This window comes from Patiria miniata, unplaced genomic scaffold (assembly GCF_015706575.1).
Source record: "Patiria miniata isolate m_02_andy unplaced genomic scaffold, ASM1570657v1 HiC_scaffold_5, whole genome shotgun sequence".
NCBI lineage: Eukaryota > Metazoa > Echinodermata > Asteroidea > Valvatida > Asterinidae > Patiria > Patiria miniata.
Genome location: NW_024037072.1, coordinates 14,329,875 through 14,344,547, shown reverse-complemented (window position 1 = coordinate 14,344,547; position 14,673 = coordinate 14,329,875). Strand labels below are relative to the sequence as shown.

The following is a 14,673-nucleotide window of genomic DNA, read 5'->3' as shown; positions in this document are numbered from 1 at the left end:
TGAATGATAACTTTATCAGAAATACGTCTGGTCACCAGTTAACTAGTAAACAGTGCGACACAATGTCGCTGTTTCGCTGTGTATCAAAATCATCAAATTTAAGCATTTTTCGGAGGTGCATCGCTACTTCATCATGGAGAACTTTAAAAGAGGGAGCACAAGAAACCAGAGTTGACACTGTGAAGGAAAAGAGCGTAGGTTTACTCATGAAAATGGAATTTAAACATATTGTCCAGTTTCCGGACATTACTTTCGCGGCGGAGGCTGGGCCACTTTGGGGGCGTGGTTGGGTTCGGGGAGGCGTTTCCAATAGCTGTTCAAAAGCGGCAAGAGTTTCGTATCCGACCACCACACATTCGCCACCAAACAACAAATTTCACCTCACCATGTGTTTTCATTAAAGATTTGGCAAAATTGAAAACATCTGAGGAAAAGTTGTTTTCAATTGGGTACACTACACAACATGTCGTTCGGACATCCGATCGTATAGGCAGCCATATTGAAGAGTCAGGAAGTGTATGCGGTGCGCATATGCCGTGGTGGCCGGATATGGAACTCTTTCCCAAAGACGCTATGGCTTTGTGCACATTCGTAATAAAATTGTTGGTGCGTACTTAGTGCATACGTGAATCAGTATGCACACATGGTGTGAATCGTCCACTGGGCTTTCAAAAGTGTTCAAAAAGCGCCCTTTTCTTGTTTGCACACATAGCCCAGAAACCCCCCCCCCCCCAAAAAAAATTGAAAACATTTGTTTTTTACCAACGCCATGTCAATACAAGCTCAAGTGAATATACTGAATAATACTATGTTTGTTTATTATCAGTGGGAAAGAATTCCATTTTAAAGTAGGAAAAATATAGATGTTGTCTGAGTTCCAAAAAATTGTTTGCAACTCCACTCATGTCAGCACAGTCTAAACCAAACTGAATTTTTTTTCTAAGAATCAGTTTGTTCCCAAATTCTTCAATATTGCACACTATTGTAAATTCCCAACAATGAGGGAAACCTGTCACATCGCCTTCACTTCAGATGGACATCACCACAGTGTCGGGCATCCCTGAGGAGCACATCAAGACCCGCAAGGTCCGTATCTTCATCCCTGCCAAGAACGCCATGCAGTCGGGTACCAACAAGACCCACCAGTGGAAGATGGAGTTTGATACCAGGGAGAGATGGGAGAACCCCCTCATGGGCTGGGCATCCACGTAAGTACTACGCCGACCCTGGACACAATCACTTCAGAACACTGGCTCCGTTCTCCACCAGTTATCTCTCAAAAAACTCTATGGTCTTTCAATGCTTTTTCCTTGTGTAGACAATTAACCTCGCTAATCATAGCTTTACATTCATTTGTCTCACATCAGGCATTTTCATACTATTGTCTCATCTACCCGTGCTGAAATAATGGAGCTGCCTCAGACCGGGACCTTGAGTGCAGAAAAACATGCAAAACAAATTCGGGTCAACTTTACTCACCCTTTAGCTGACAAAATTCTCCAAAATTTTCATGAGGCCATGACAAGGTCCTCGGTATTCACCAGCCAAGTTTGAAGTCTCAATTCATTTCTTAAAGAACACTTTTATTCAACATTTTGTACCTGAGATTGAAGCCAAGTGATTTCAATTTGAAGTCTAAGACTAGACTGGTACATGTCCAACTGTTTGATAAGATTGACCCTGCAGTGGTCCGGTGGCAGACCATGGAGTGATGTGTAGAAATAGAGACCGTGTACCAGATGTTTCTTTTGACACCCTTGACCGATGCAGTACTAAAGGGATGACGGGTTGTTTCATGTGCCAGTCTATTTTCTTGTATTGCAAGTTTTCAGTACCTTAAATTTTGGGACTCTCATATACACAGTATTGAGAGTCCCAAATGTTTGGACTAGGTCTGCTCATGGGTCTGCCATGAACAGAATAAGGTCTGTTCAAACATGGTCCAACAAAGCTTATACACCTGTCAGGCATAGATGACCAAGGTGAAATTCACCCGTATAGAAGCCGTGTTAGATTTTTATAATATTAGTGTGAAAGGGGCTCCTGAAATCCCTGGGTTTAAACGGGTCCAACACAGAGAACTTGGATTGTGTGAAAGGAACTGAAGAGTCTAGTGCATCTTCTTGACGTATCTCCACTGTCAATTTTTCCCGTGGTATGAATGTGTCCTTTTTGAACGCAATTTAAAATTAAAAATGTTTGAATAAACTAAGAAAACTTTTTTTTTTTTTTCTTTCATCCAGGGCTGATCCACTTTCCAATATAGCACTGTCATTTGGATCCAAGGAAGAGGCTGCAAGTTTTGCTGAGAAGAATGGTGAGCTAAAAAGACCACAATATCTGGAATATGTCAATATCATTTGAAAGCAGCTAATTTCTTCAGCGAAAACTGAAAGTAAAATGGCATCTTGAATATTGCATGATGACACAGTCATGTACACATACTCTGTGACGGAGGCTTTCTTCTGTCATCTTCTTTAGCTAGGGCTCTGAATCAGGCCCGGATTATCCAATAGGCACAGTAGATACTGTGCCTCGGGCCTACGAAAAATTTGGGGGCCTATGAAAATTTGAGGGCCTACAAAAATACCACAGTGTGGCATAAAACACACGCACGCACGCACAAAAGTTTTTAAACATTTTAGCATCTCTCTCTGAATTTTGGATTTCACCAACTGTCACTGATGTAGCTGCATGTACATGAACGTATAGAATTTACGTATAAAGTTTGACGTTCTGAAGCACATGGTGCCAACAGGCTTTTAGAGCTACAGTTTGGCCTGGCTTGCTTAGCACAGCGTAGCATCAACATGAAATGCGAGGCTCCAGTTCTTACCTGCGCTGCAAAATAGGTGCTGGTGCCTAGGGCGTAGTAAGGCCTAGGAACACTGGTGCCTAGGGCCTACGGAACACTTAATCTAGCCCTGCTCTTAATTCTGTCAGCTCTTCTCTGTTTTTAGATTTCAGCAAAATGTATTAATTTGATTTCCTCCTATATTCTTTTCCCCTTGCAGGATGGTGGTATGAGATTGAGGAACTCCCAGCCAAAACCATGAGACCCAAGTCATACGGTGCCAACTTCTCCTGGGATAAAAAGACGAGAGTTTCCACAAAGTAGAGATAATAAACTAGTTAGCCAGTATCATTAAATTATTCCAAACTAGGTCATTTAGGGATGTTCAGATTGAATGTGTAAAGAAAACCAGTCAGGTATTGTTTGCGCCACAGGTGATTTTCATAATGTCACAGGACTTTTCACATGTTAGGAATGTTTGTTACATTTCACTGGCAATGCGTGTCTAAATGGGGATACACGCTTTTACTTCTTTGAAAAGCTATGCCAGCTGTTCAAACATAGGAATGTTTACCCGTGTGCATGCATGCGTATGTTATGTTGGCACAATGTGATTAGCCTGTCCCATGTCCCTTTTAAAATAAATCAAATTTATATCGGATTTGACCTACCCTCAACTTTACTCCAGTGTTTATGTTTTGCACCCATTTTTATATTCAGAAATAGCCTCCCCTAGTCCCCTTAAATGATTTACTAGGACCCTTCCTCACTCTTGCAAAATCCAACACCATATGGTAAACTCTACACCCAAATTGTTGGACTCTGATTATGGTAAACTCTACACCCAAACTGTTGGACTCTGATTGTGGTGGTATGCCTGACTCCATGTGCATGATCAGTTTACTACTGCAGTACTCACTCCAACATATTCCAACAAAACATACAGTTTGATTTTGAAGGGTTGGGGTGGTTGATAATCACATTTTTTGTTGGGGGGGGGGAGGGGGAGAATTGATTTGTAAGACACGAACAAGATATTTTAGTGTGACCTGACGTAAACCTAAAATGTCCCCCAAAATGATTAATTTGTCCCCTATAAGAATGGTAATAAGTGAGCAGCATAGTTGGCTTTTATCTGGAAACAGTGTGTTTTACGATCATTGTAAATAAATAGTTGATATGTTGAAATTAAAAATCTGGGAGTTATGTTTTTGATGAGTTTGCAGTGTTGTCTTTTTTGTTCAAAAAAAAAAATTAGTCAAAAAAAAAAAATTAATGACATGAACACCTAGAAGAGGAAGCTTTATTAATTTCTGAATCAATTTATTCATTCACATGACCATTCACAAAAGCAATGCATCAAATACTCATACGATGGAATTTGCGTCATGAATAGTTTGGCTGCGGTACAATCAAATGCAGTCTATCATACACTTCATGCATTAAAGCCATACAGTAATTTTTTTTGTTCATAAATAAATCTAAAACCCCAACATTGGGTTAAAATTTGTTCACAATTGATCGGTATCAGGCTTACAGTAAACAAGGACGGCAATGGAAGGGACAATAAAATATTACAGGTCATTTGTCATTTGAAATAATATCCTTCATGTGAAAGGCTATTCAATATCTGGAATAAAATTCTTAATTTTGTTGTCTATATACTATAAAAGGAAAACATATAATGCTATGATTAGAATTTGAAGATTTAATTCAAGTGTGTATAAATCTGTCCGATACATTGTGCACTACAGTATTGCAATGAGTGAAACAACTGAATTGTTTTATGTTGCAGATCGGTGGTCTACAAGAGTTTCTCCTGACCACAGCACTATGGTGACCTCTCGTGAATGATGTTTGTAATAGTACAAGATGGCCCCTGCACATGCATACATAAGTACACTTTATAGGGGTCATGCTAATGTCACATTAAATTCAGCATACAGTACATACTGTAATGTAAGAGTACAAGATGGCCCCTGCACATGCATACATACATGTAAGTACACTTCATAGGGGTCATGCTAATGTCGCATTAAATTCAGTATACAGTACACACTGTAATCCATATGCCGAGCACACATTACATCCTCTGTCAGGCGTTCACTATATTTATGGGACACGGTTATAGTGGGAGCATTGTAACTATTATCATGGAAATATCCCAAAACATTTCTAGCAGCTATCGATCTCTATTTATAGTCTCTATTTCAAATGAAAGATTCTTTGGTCCCGATTCTGTAACGTAAAAAAGGAAACTTTACAATACACCTAAAAAAGTACAACGTAAGACACGTAAATGCTAATTAGCAATCTTAGAATATTTACCACTTATTTATAAACTCATAAAAAGAACAGTATTTCAGGCTTAACCAATTATATTTTACAGATGTTCACCCTAACAACCCCCTCCAAATAAAACCAAACAAACAAACCAGAAAGCAAATATTAGCTTCCTCTGCCGAAAATACATACAACCTGAATAGATAAACAAATTCCTCCAAACTACCCACAGCGTCACCCACTGCCCACTACAATTACATGTACAAACCCTTGTTTGGTACAACTCCACTTCTGTCTGAAGAATATTTGTGACAACACAATAACAAAAATGAGCACCGAAACAAACATTTTACCATGATTTTTACAGCAGCAGTTGTATGAACTGAAAAAAAAAAGATGTATAATATACAATGAAGGATAGCTAAATGACAGATACAGTGGATCATCACATATACATGTAATCATCATATAAACACTCTTAACTGTCCCTGCCTATCAACTGTACACATGTAATCTTACCAGCATAACCACCCCTGTAAGTGTTTCCAAGCCCCGCCCCCATTCATTCCCATCGGATCGCACACAGCCAACTCAAGTATTACTAGAAAGGCTTCAGATAGGGTCCCAGCCCTTATCAACTAATACCAACATCTAGAGCACACAACACACATAGGTAAAAAAAAACCAGTATAAAAATGCACTTCTACTAAGCATGCTTAAATATACAGCAAGTGTGCCATTCTCTAAAAATACCCCTCACTAAAAACATCTTAAGCACCAATTCATATGGTATCCATTTATGAAACTCCGCACCCCCTGCCCTAGCAAAGACAAAACCACACCCCCCTTTTTTTTTGCTGGTCCCAGAGGGCCAATACTATCGTCTTCTTTGTACCCGACCGACTGACTGACTGACTGTCATTTCTGACTTAGCCTGCGCTCTGGGACCAGCGATCAGAGGTCCAATCCAGCTGCTGGCCATATGTTGTGTCCTTGGGCAAGCCACTTCACCTCCACTTGCCTCTCTCCACCCAGGAGTATAAATGGGTACCGGCATTAGCTGGGGAGTAACCTGCGATGGACAAGCATCCCATCCAGGGGGAATAGAAATATTCTCAGTCGTTTCATGCTACTGAAACCGGAGATAAACGCTGGCCTGATGGGCCACACTGACTCGTGACAGACTTTACTCACTACTGAATACATTCACATCCGACTTCTACAATCAACTTTAAAATAAAAGATAACAGAGTACTTGCAATCTGCTCTGTGGAGTTCTTATAATTCACAATGTACTTAATGAGACACCAATGGCCTTTCCAGTGATCACTGATCAGTATCATGCTTGTCTTGACTCAATTTCAAAAATGAGTCGCGGGAAAATTTAGGTACCACAAAGTTTATAGGAATAGTGGAAAACATTTAGCAAAACTTTCCCCCTGAAAACTTGTATTGCACTGTAACAGTTAGCAAATCCAGAAGTATGTTACTGGCAAGCCTCATTTGCCCGCAAGCATTTATTTACATAAATATGGAGCATCACTGCATTCTCTGTCCTCCACAAAAATAATGATCAATCATATAACATACATTCTATTTTAGAGAGACTGGCAAATCTCATCTACCGTAGCTCTTCCAAATCCTTCAAACTTTCAATTTGTATTTAGGAGTTAGGGTTAAAGAACTTTAAAGGACCCACTGCCATCTGGCCCAGCCACATGAATTTTATTACGAGAATGTACCAATGATTTTCCTGCACAAAGTAAGAAATAGAAAAAAATATTAGCAAAACTTCCTCCAAATTCCAAAACTGGCTAGGGTAGAGTGGACATCTTGCAGCTATCGAAAAAGTAACCTACCAAGTTATCGTTAAGCCTGTTCTATTTAAAGATAGTAATGACACTAATAGAAATGACACTAATCTCCCTGTGAAATTATTCCTTCTGGCAAGCTGTCATTTTGAGAGAAAACATTACAAGAAGGTCCTTTCCAAACATGTGTCAAGTGACACATTTTTTAAAATTTCAGTTTGTAGTTGGTTTGTAATTGGGCGATTCCATAAATGGGTTAGTTGTTAAGCATCTGTCTTTGAATTTTGAGCACTTTTGTTGCTTCAAAGGACAAAAATGCACAATGACTTATGGTCAATTCTGCCTTAAGGTTAATAGAAGCACACAAGTGCCTGATAGTTAACACTGCCTTGAGCTCAAAACAGAAATACAAGGCTTTCCAAACTTTTCCAAATTCTTGCTCTGGCTCTATTTCTCTAGTCAAGTTGACTTTGGCAATTTTCAAATCTGTCCTCTAACAGTGCTGACACATTGAAGTCTAGTATAAAAAAACCTCAGTTCAACTTTACTTTATGTACAGCACCCTTAAAAATCTTACCAAGCATTGGTTAAACTTGGTAAGACAGTACTGAACAACTCCAACAAGATAAGGCTTCGGTCTAACTTCCCCACCAAACTCACCTACTTGACTGTCAATAGATGACAGTACGTTCTCGCTTTTTGATCAACGGAGTTTATTACAGGCCAACATGGGGGAGCCTACCGATCATACTCTGTTGTCTTCGTGGTCCGTCGTCGTGTGCAGTATCTGAGCCAAGCGGACCAGGCCCTCTCTCACGCTGGGAATGTCGTCCTGCGAACACAGCTGGAGAATCATTTCATGGTTTTGTTTGAGGCTGTCCAGGTTGAGGGCTTCTGTCAGCTGGAATTCAATTAAAGAAATGCATATCGTTAATATTATTTGTTACTATTTCTGGGACGAAGATGCCTCCAAGGCGCCCTAGCAATGTAGCTTGCAAGTCTGAAAACTCTATGGAAGGAAGAAGGCAAAGAAATGTTTAGGTTGAGACTTGGGAAGAAAACTTATCAAACCTGAAATCCTGATTATATCATCTTCACAATGTTCAACATGACTTCTGACATGGAGGCACTCATCATATATTAACCCTAACTGCCTAGACCCCTCTGGCTACGATCCATCCTCAATCCTTCAAAATCCTGCAATTGCCACCATGTGAAAGTTTGATACAGCCTCAATCCTCCAAAATCATCTGTTGGTTCTTGAATTTGTTCAGTGGAGGGGTGACCACTGCCTCAATCCTTCAAAATCCTCCAACAGTTACTGTAATGCAATGAGGAATTGCCAGTGATATCCAGAAGCAGTGATGAAGCGGATAATATCTAGTATAATCGAGGCATAATTTACGCATGGCTAAGCATCTACAACACAAGGTGCAGCTTAAGACCTTGACACAATGCCTCCTCCAAAAATCAACTGGCACAAAAAATGGCACACAGCCTGATCAATCCTCCAAAACACCTGATTTTGGAGGATTGAGGAGGGTTGGTTTTAAACCAAAGATCAAGATAAGTCTTGAACTCAGCAAAAAAGGACCAATGTTTAGCATAGGTAACTGCTGGTCTATCAACCTTTCAAATCTGGAAGCCTGTTTCCGAGTAGTACAGTTCTTATGAATATAAGATTTTAAGCTTTGCATGGTGGAGTATCAGTATCGTTTCGGTTTGCGGTAACACCATGTGGTAATAACTACTGTCGCTCAGTAGGTATTTAGTTCTGATAAGAACTTGTCCTGCTTATTATCAACTTTCGTTAAGTAGTTTTTAGTTCTGATAAGAACAGTCCTGCTTAGTTCTAAAAAAAGAGTTTGTCTTTGATGAAGCGCACAATACAATTTGGAATCTCTCCCATAGTAAAACATAATGATTTAGTGTGGTATCCACTGCCAAATCAGATTCGAACCCCCCAGCCAACCGTGGCAAGCTTGGTGGTTGATGTCTGCACCAAGCCGGAGATTGTAAGCCGGAGATTGTGGGTTCGAATCCTTATCCCACTCACGTAATCATATGACTTTTTACTCACAAGCTTAAACACAGCACTTGGTATACAGTGTAAATGACATTATGCCTGTGAAAGGGCTAATCGCAATATTGTAGAATGTTTCTGCTATATCAACTTTAAAAAGGAGGAAAGTGTTCAAACCTGGTCTTTATTGCGAGCTGTTGGCTTGTCTTGATGACTAGCAAGTATCAGCAGGGGTAGACCTTGAAGGGATGGGTGGGTCAGGGTGGACGACAAAACCTCAGATAACTGGATGGAAAATAGAAGGACATAGTGAACTATGAAGGAAAAATCTAATGACAGATTGGAATCTCTCTAAGACAGACCTCGGTTGGGTTTCTAGTTCCTACCTTCTTAGATAATTTAGAAACCAATCCCAAGTCACTTTCGTGATTTAGGATCATGTCAAATATTTGATTTGTGTCACGCTGCTTGGTTTTTAAAATTAGTTTGCTGGTCCCAGAGAGACCAACCTATTGTTCTCTTTGTACGTGACTGACTAACTCACTCACTTGTTACTTAGACTTAGGTTGTAGGCTGGCGCAGAGAGCCGGGCAGTGCTATCATATAGGATTACCTTGTAACGCCAATGAATGGGCTAAATCTGGCCCATTATGTAGACCAGATGCATGAAAAGACAATAGCCATTCTGAATCAATTGAATAGAATTCTGTGCACTCTGACTTGATGTCAAGTAGCTTGGTTTATGTAGGATTACAAAAGTATTCCATTTTTACAACTTGCCTACCTCTTGCAAAGCTTCATCTGAGCATGCACTGTCTAGCACAAACACAATCCCCTCAGTGCCTTCGTAGTATCGATGCCAATGGGGCTGGATATTGGCTCCTCCTTTGGAAATTAATAAAATTGCCAAAACTTGCTTTCATTTCTACTTGTTCAAAATCTCATTTAAAAGTTGCAAGTTAAGTTAACAGCTGCTAAAGAGTTTCTTCACAAACATTTACCCTTCAAATTTCATATTAAAATTGCATGTGTATTTCTTGTCCCTTGCTCTCCAACAACTGCATTTGAAATAAATAAAAAAATAAGTAAATTGATCGACAAAGATAAAAGCAAATTTTTTTTACAGACCTCCTAATTCTTTGGCATTTAGTACAGCATCGTCAAGGGGAACTGCTTTGATGCTAAACCCTGGAATTGGTCAAAAGAGGAAACAAATGAAAAGTAAATCCGAGCATAATTTCAATTTGACGTTTTCTTCACTTGCTCTTGTGAGTAGCTACACACTGCCATAAATTTTACATAACAGTCAATAGTGAACTAACCTCAGCATCAATAATAGCTATACCAGCCTGGAATTCAATGTGAATGCTCAAATCTTACCGACTGTGGGTATCACTTCCTCTGTCTTTTCCCCACACAGCAGAGTAAGCAGAGTTGATTTGCCGGCCCCGGACAGACCCAGACAGACGACGGTGTACTGCGGTCGTGGTGGTGACTCTTTTCTGCAGCACAGCTTCTGGCAACACTGGGACAAGATTACAACCAAAATGGACGATCTTGGTCACTTGCATTATTAAATGAACCCAAGTTTTTATCAGTCTCTTTCAAAAGAAGCCCATTTTGCAAGATGTTAGTTCTTACTATTTCCACAGCTAAGGTACACTTAGGCCACGTCAGAATTACTTGGCTACGACTTGAAATTACAGACGCGTCTATGGGAAGTGACTGTAGCTGCTACCATAGACATGTGTGTAATTTCAAGCTGTTGCCAAGTAATTCAGACACTGCCTAAGTCAAGCTTTTGGAAAACTGGCTAATTTACTTTACTCATTAATACTCCAAAAGAAATTTTGACATCACTGGACAAACCTACTATTGGACATGTTGAATGTTCAGACTGGTAGTCAAGCCAATCAAAAGTCATTCAAAAGCTAAAGTTGGTGTATACATGCTTTTTGTGTGTGGCACCTTGAAAAATATATTTTCAAATTGAATTGATAATTCTTAATATAACATTATTTAGGAGCTTTCCAATTAGATATTGCACGAAAAACCCACGACAGGTAATTAATTAATTAAGTTCGACTTTTGAATTAAGAGAGGGCACTCCTAATTCTCACTGAATAATGTGCACAATTTCTGAACTGGAGAGTGCCATTTAAAACCACTTTTGAAAACCGTATAAAGGCCTGCAAAAACAAACAAACAAATGTATTTGTTTCAGAACATTATATTCCTTTAAATTTCGTTCGGAAAAAACAAACAAAATCATATATACCAACTTTTAAACAAGTCAGGTCGAAAAGTAAAGGGATGAAAAATGACAAAGAAATGTTGTTAGTTCTTTTGAATAGTTTGTTAGTTCAGGACAGTGTTGTAGGTCTCGAGACCGGTCTCGGTCTCAAGACCGGTCTCGAGACCACTTTTTGCTGGTCTCGGTCTCGGTCTCGGTCTCGGAAGCTGTGGTCTCGGTCTTGGTCTCGGTCTCGGTCCCCTTTGGTCTCGATATTTTGGCTGGTCTCGGGTCGAGACCGGCAATATGTAGCTTTTACAGCTCGATCGATTACTTTGTGTTCACTTCGTTCAGAACCATTGTTATTTAAAACATTTGCTAGCCTGTAGATCAAGCTTGTTATATATCGCGATCGGTTTGGACTCGACTGCACGTTGGAAAGTCCCCAAAGTACATGTAAAACTGCAGCAGTACCAGTCACTGAACGATTTGGAACCAGTTCGGCATTTATCTGTTGAGTCGGCCACATAAAGCAAAGTATAAACTTGTAACAATTTATGCAATAAGGGTCAACCATTTTCGGGGATTGTGTAGTTTAGCCCACCCCTGTGGGCGTAATCACTTGCATTTTGTATTCTGATAATAAATGAGGTGCTTCAAATTAGTTATATTTTCGACCCCACACAATGTTCTCTTTAATTTGGGACAGTATTTTGAAGAAAAAGTAAATTTTTCTACCTGATTTTCCAGCTTTGAACTCACACACTCTTACCAGTTACCACTCACTGTTGCCATGAGAGTGTATGATGAGACCCCATTTTCTGGCTGCTCATTTTAAAGTACCCCATTATTCCTCAAAAATTAAAAATCCCGTTCAGAAAAAAATTCAAAATCCATATCTGGCACATTCTGGCTTCCACCTCGCAACTTGTGGTTCTACATACGTACAAGTCCACATTCTATGACAAAAATTAAAAAATTAATTCAACATTTTCTAGCTCCCATTTTTTAAAATCAAGTACACAATTCTTGTTAGAAGTTAAGTCCTATATTTATTTTAGGAAAAAAGAGGCACAATGTAAAATTAAAATTGCATCTTTAAATATCCGTTAGAAGTCATAGCTGAAACCAAGGGGGTGACTGTGGAGTTTAGGATCCGAGTTCCTATAACAGATGAAACATCTACCTTTAACTTTTTACTTTTGTCACGATTGGGTGTAGACAACATGTCAAAGCCCATATTTCTTAAGTGTAACTACTTGTTGCTCAAGTAAGGTGTCATGTATCAATTTGTAAACATTGCCACTGGTCAAAATTTGGTCCGTATTCTTTGTGAATAGAAGGGTTACATTTTTCAACTATAATAACGTGTCTTGTTTTTTTTTTATTTCGACTATTGTTATTTATTATCAGCGGTCTCGGTCTCGGTCTCGGTCTTGGTCTCGGACCATATTGGTCTCGGTCTCGGTCCGCCTTGAAGGGGCTGGTCTCGGTCTCGGTCTCGGTCTCGAATCTTCAGGTCTCGGTCTTGGTCTCGGTCTCGGACTATCCGGTCTCGACTACAACACTGGTTCAGGAGGGACTGATTGACTTGTGACCGACTTATAGATGCTTTTTGACTTGACTACAATTCTTCAATTGTCGCATGATATCTTTCTGGCATGCCATGATATTACTGTGACACCTGGACTATAGCATCGGTCCCAACTGATGTTGGAATGGTCCCAACTACAGTTGTGACAACCCCAGCAATTGAACTACAGCTGGGACGATGCTTTAGTTGGGGTGTAAGATTACCTTATGAGCACCAATTCTGCAAAAGGCCCAGACCAGTCCACAACACTGACCGACGCTGGAACTCCCCATGATCCCGGTGGATTTAATCAACCAGCTCACACACGGCAGAGGGCGCCAGACCAGAGCAAAGTCTAAGAATGAAGAGAATTCTGGGTACAACCACTACTACAAAAGAGGCTGCGGGTAAAATTATTCACTACGCTGGTTCCCGGTTGCAGATACCTGAATGTTGTGCCTTATGTGAAATGATACCCTGAAACGGTAAAGTAATAATTGATTGAGGAATATCTTTTTAATAAATAACTAATTTATTTTTAAATCTCATATGGGAAAGAATGTTGCAACCTGTCATATATCATCTCAATGAAGGTCAGTCACTGCAAAAATGATGATAAGACATGAATCTGGGACTGAGAAACATTTCCAATTTTGTTAGGAAATACTTAGAAAATGTTCTTGACTCTCCATAGACTTTGTACACAACCGCTGAAGTGGCGTCAGGTTGCAACATTCTTTCCTGGAGTGATATGATTTATTATCAAAGACTTTTCTTTGCAACTTTGGTGTCCTAATATATTTATAAATCTGACATGATTATTAAAGACTTTAGAGCAGTGACAACTTAAGCCAAAACCAACGCTAAAGGTTTTGAATTTGTGACCAATTACAAATACAACTTTACAAATGTTGTTGTTTACAAGAAAGTTAAAACTGTGCAAATGTGGTCAAGCATGTCAACAGACAGTCAATGAAAAACAATGTGAATAGCAAGAACTTTTTTTCAGGAAAACTGACAAAATCTAATGCAGGAGTGGGGGGGGGGCCTACCATGCCTACGTAGGCTTAGCTCTACTGAGTGGAGCGTTGAATTACGGGTATGGAGGGGTACCCGTAATTCAACGCTCCACTCAGTAGAGCTAACGTAGGCTAGGCCCTAGTCTGCTGAATAACCAGGAATAGGCCCCTATATCATATTAAAATATTCCGAGGAAATTGTTACTTAAAATAATGCAAATGGTCCAAACATTAACAAGTAAAACAGTAAAACATGCAAAACAACACTCAGCCATGTCACTGTCAGCCAAACCATGGAGGAAGGAATGGCCAAACCATGGCCAAATAAAATGCACTGAACAAAATACAAAACTAGTAAATCTGAGAACGTCAATTTAGCGGATGTATTTGCGCAGTTTCCCCTGTTTTATGACGACATAAGCTTGAAAATCCATTGAGAAAAATAGCACAAGGACTTGATGCACCTACCAACCAACGGAATTTTCAGTATTTTCTTCGATATTGCTCAGTAACTTCAGACAAATGAGACTCATCAAGCCGCCTGCCATGAAAAATTGCAGTAAACATAAGTGCAATTGACCTTTGACACTTGGCATATATATTGCTATTGTGAAAGGTATTGACACCCCCAAAAAGACACCGATTTTGGAGTAAATCGTAACTATCGTAACAAATTTCTAACGAGATAATCAATTTATATAAATATTAATATATATTAAACAAATCTACATGATTTTTTTCTTCATTGCGAGAATTACTTGGAAAAAATCCACACAAAGTTAAAAGGGGAACAATTTTCTTTGCAGCATTGTACCCTAACGTGCTAGAGAAGGACATCACCTAAACTTTGCCAAGTCCGCTACAGAAGAACTGACCCGCGGAGCACATATACAGGAACCGAAACTAACCCAATTCACACATAGGCCCATTATTCAGT

General features: G+C 39.6%; 2 protein-coding genes across 3 annotated transcripts; one reads left to right on the top strand and one right to left on the bottom strand.

Moving 5' to 3' along the window:
* Positions 1-11: 11 nt before the first annotated feature.
* Positions 12-4,012, top strand: LOC119742208 (NADH dehydrogenase [ubiquinone] iron-sulfur protein 4, mitochondrial-like). Its single transcript, XM_038218260.1, has 4 exons — positions 12-194; positions 1,033-1,208; positions 2,244-2,317; positions 3,015-4,012. Exons 1-4 carry the CDS (start codon positions 63-65, stop codon positions 3,116-3,118), a joined length of 486 nt encoding a protein of 161 aa, XP_038074188.1. The 5' UTR covers positions 12-62; the 3' UTR covers positions 3,119-4,012.
* Positions 4,013-6,158: 2,146 nt separating this feature from the next.
* Positions 6,159-14,317, bottom strand: LOC119741766 (ADP-ribosylation factor-like protein 15). Of its 2 annotated transcripts, none has more exons than XM_038217657.1 (7): positions 14,205-14,317; positions 12,942-13,090; positions 10,292-10,436; positions 10,040-10,099; positions 9,696-9,796; positions 9,089-9,196; positions 6,159-7,789 (listed from the first exon to the last, which is right to left on the bottom strand). In XM_038217657.1, the coding sequence occupies exons 2-7, from the start codon at positions 13,008-13,010 to the stop codon at positions 7,634-7,636; spliced, it is 639 nt and encodes a 212-aa protein (XP_038073585.1). In that variant the 5' UTR covers positions 13,011-13,090; positions 14,205-14,317; the 3' UTR covers positions 6,159-7,633. The 2 variants fall into 2 exon arrangements, with proteins under 2 accessions (XP_038073585.1, XP_038073584.1); XM_038217656.1 differs by having other exon boundaries at positions 6,160-7,789; positions 12,942-13,072.
* Between the last annotated feature and the right edge of the window lie 356 nt (positions 14,318-14,673).

Excerpts from the sequence above, each read along its gene's own strand:
- LOC119742208 (XM_038218260.1), top strand. The coding sequence starts at position 63 with ATGTCGCTGTTTCGCTGTGTATCAAAATCATCAAATTTAAGCATTTTT. Across the intron at positions 195-1,032 it reads ACACTGTGAAGGAAAAGAGC|ATGGACATCACCACAGTGTC; the intron begins GTAGGTTTACTC and ends CCTTCACTTCAG. Across the intron at positions 1,209-2,243 it reads CTCATGGGCTGGGCATCCAC|GGCTGATCCACTTTCCAATA; the intron begins GTAAGTACTACG and ends TCTTTCATCCAG.
- LOC119741766 (XM_038217657.1), bottom strand. The coding sequence starts at position 13,010 with ATGGGGAGTTCCAGCGTCGGTCAGTGTTGTGGACTGGTCTGGGCCTTT. Across the intron at positions 10,100-10,291 it reads GGAAGTGATACCCACAGTCG|GGTTTAGCATCAAAGCAGTT; the intron begins GTAAGATTTGAG and ends GACCAATTCCAG. Across the intron at positions 7,790-9,088 it reads CAGCTCGCAATAAAGACCAG|CTGACAGAAGCCCTCAACCT; the intron begins GTTTGAACACTT and ends ATTGAATTCCAG.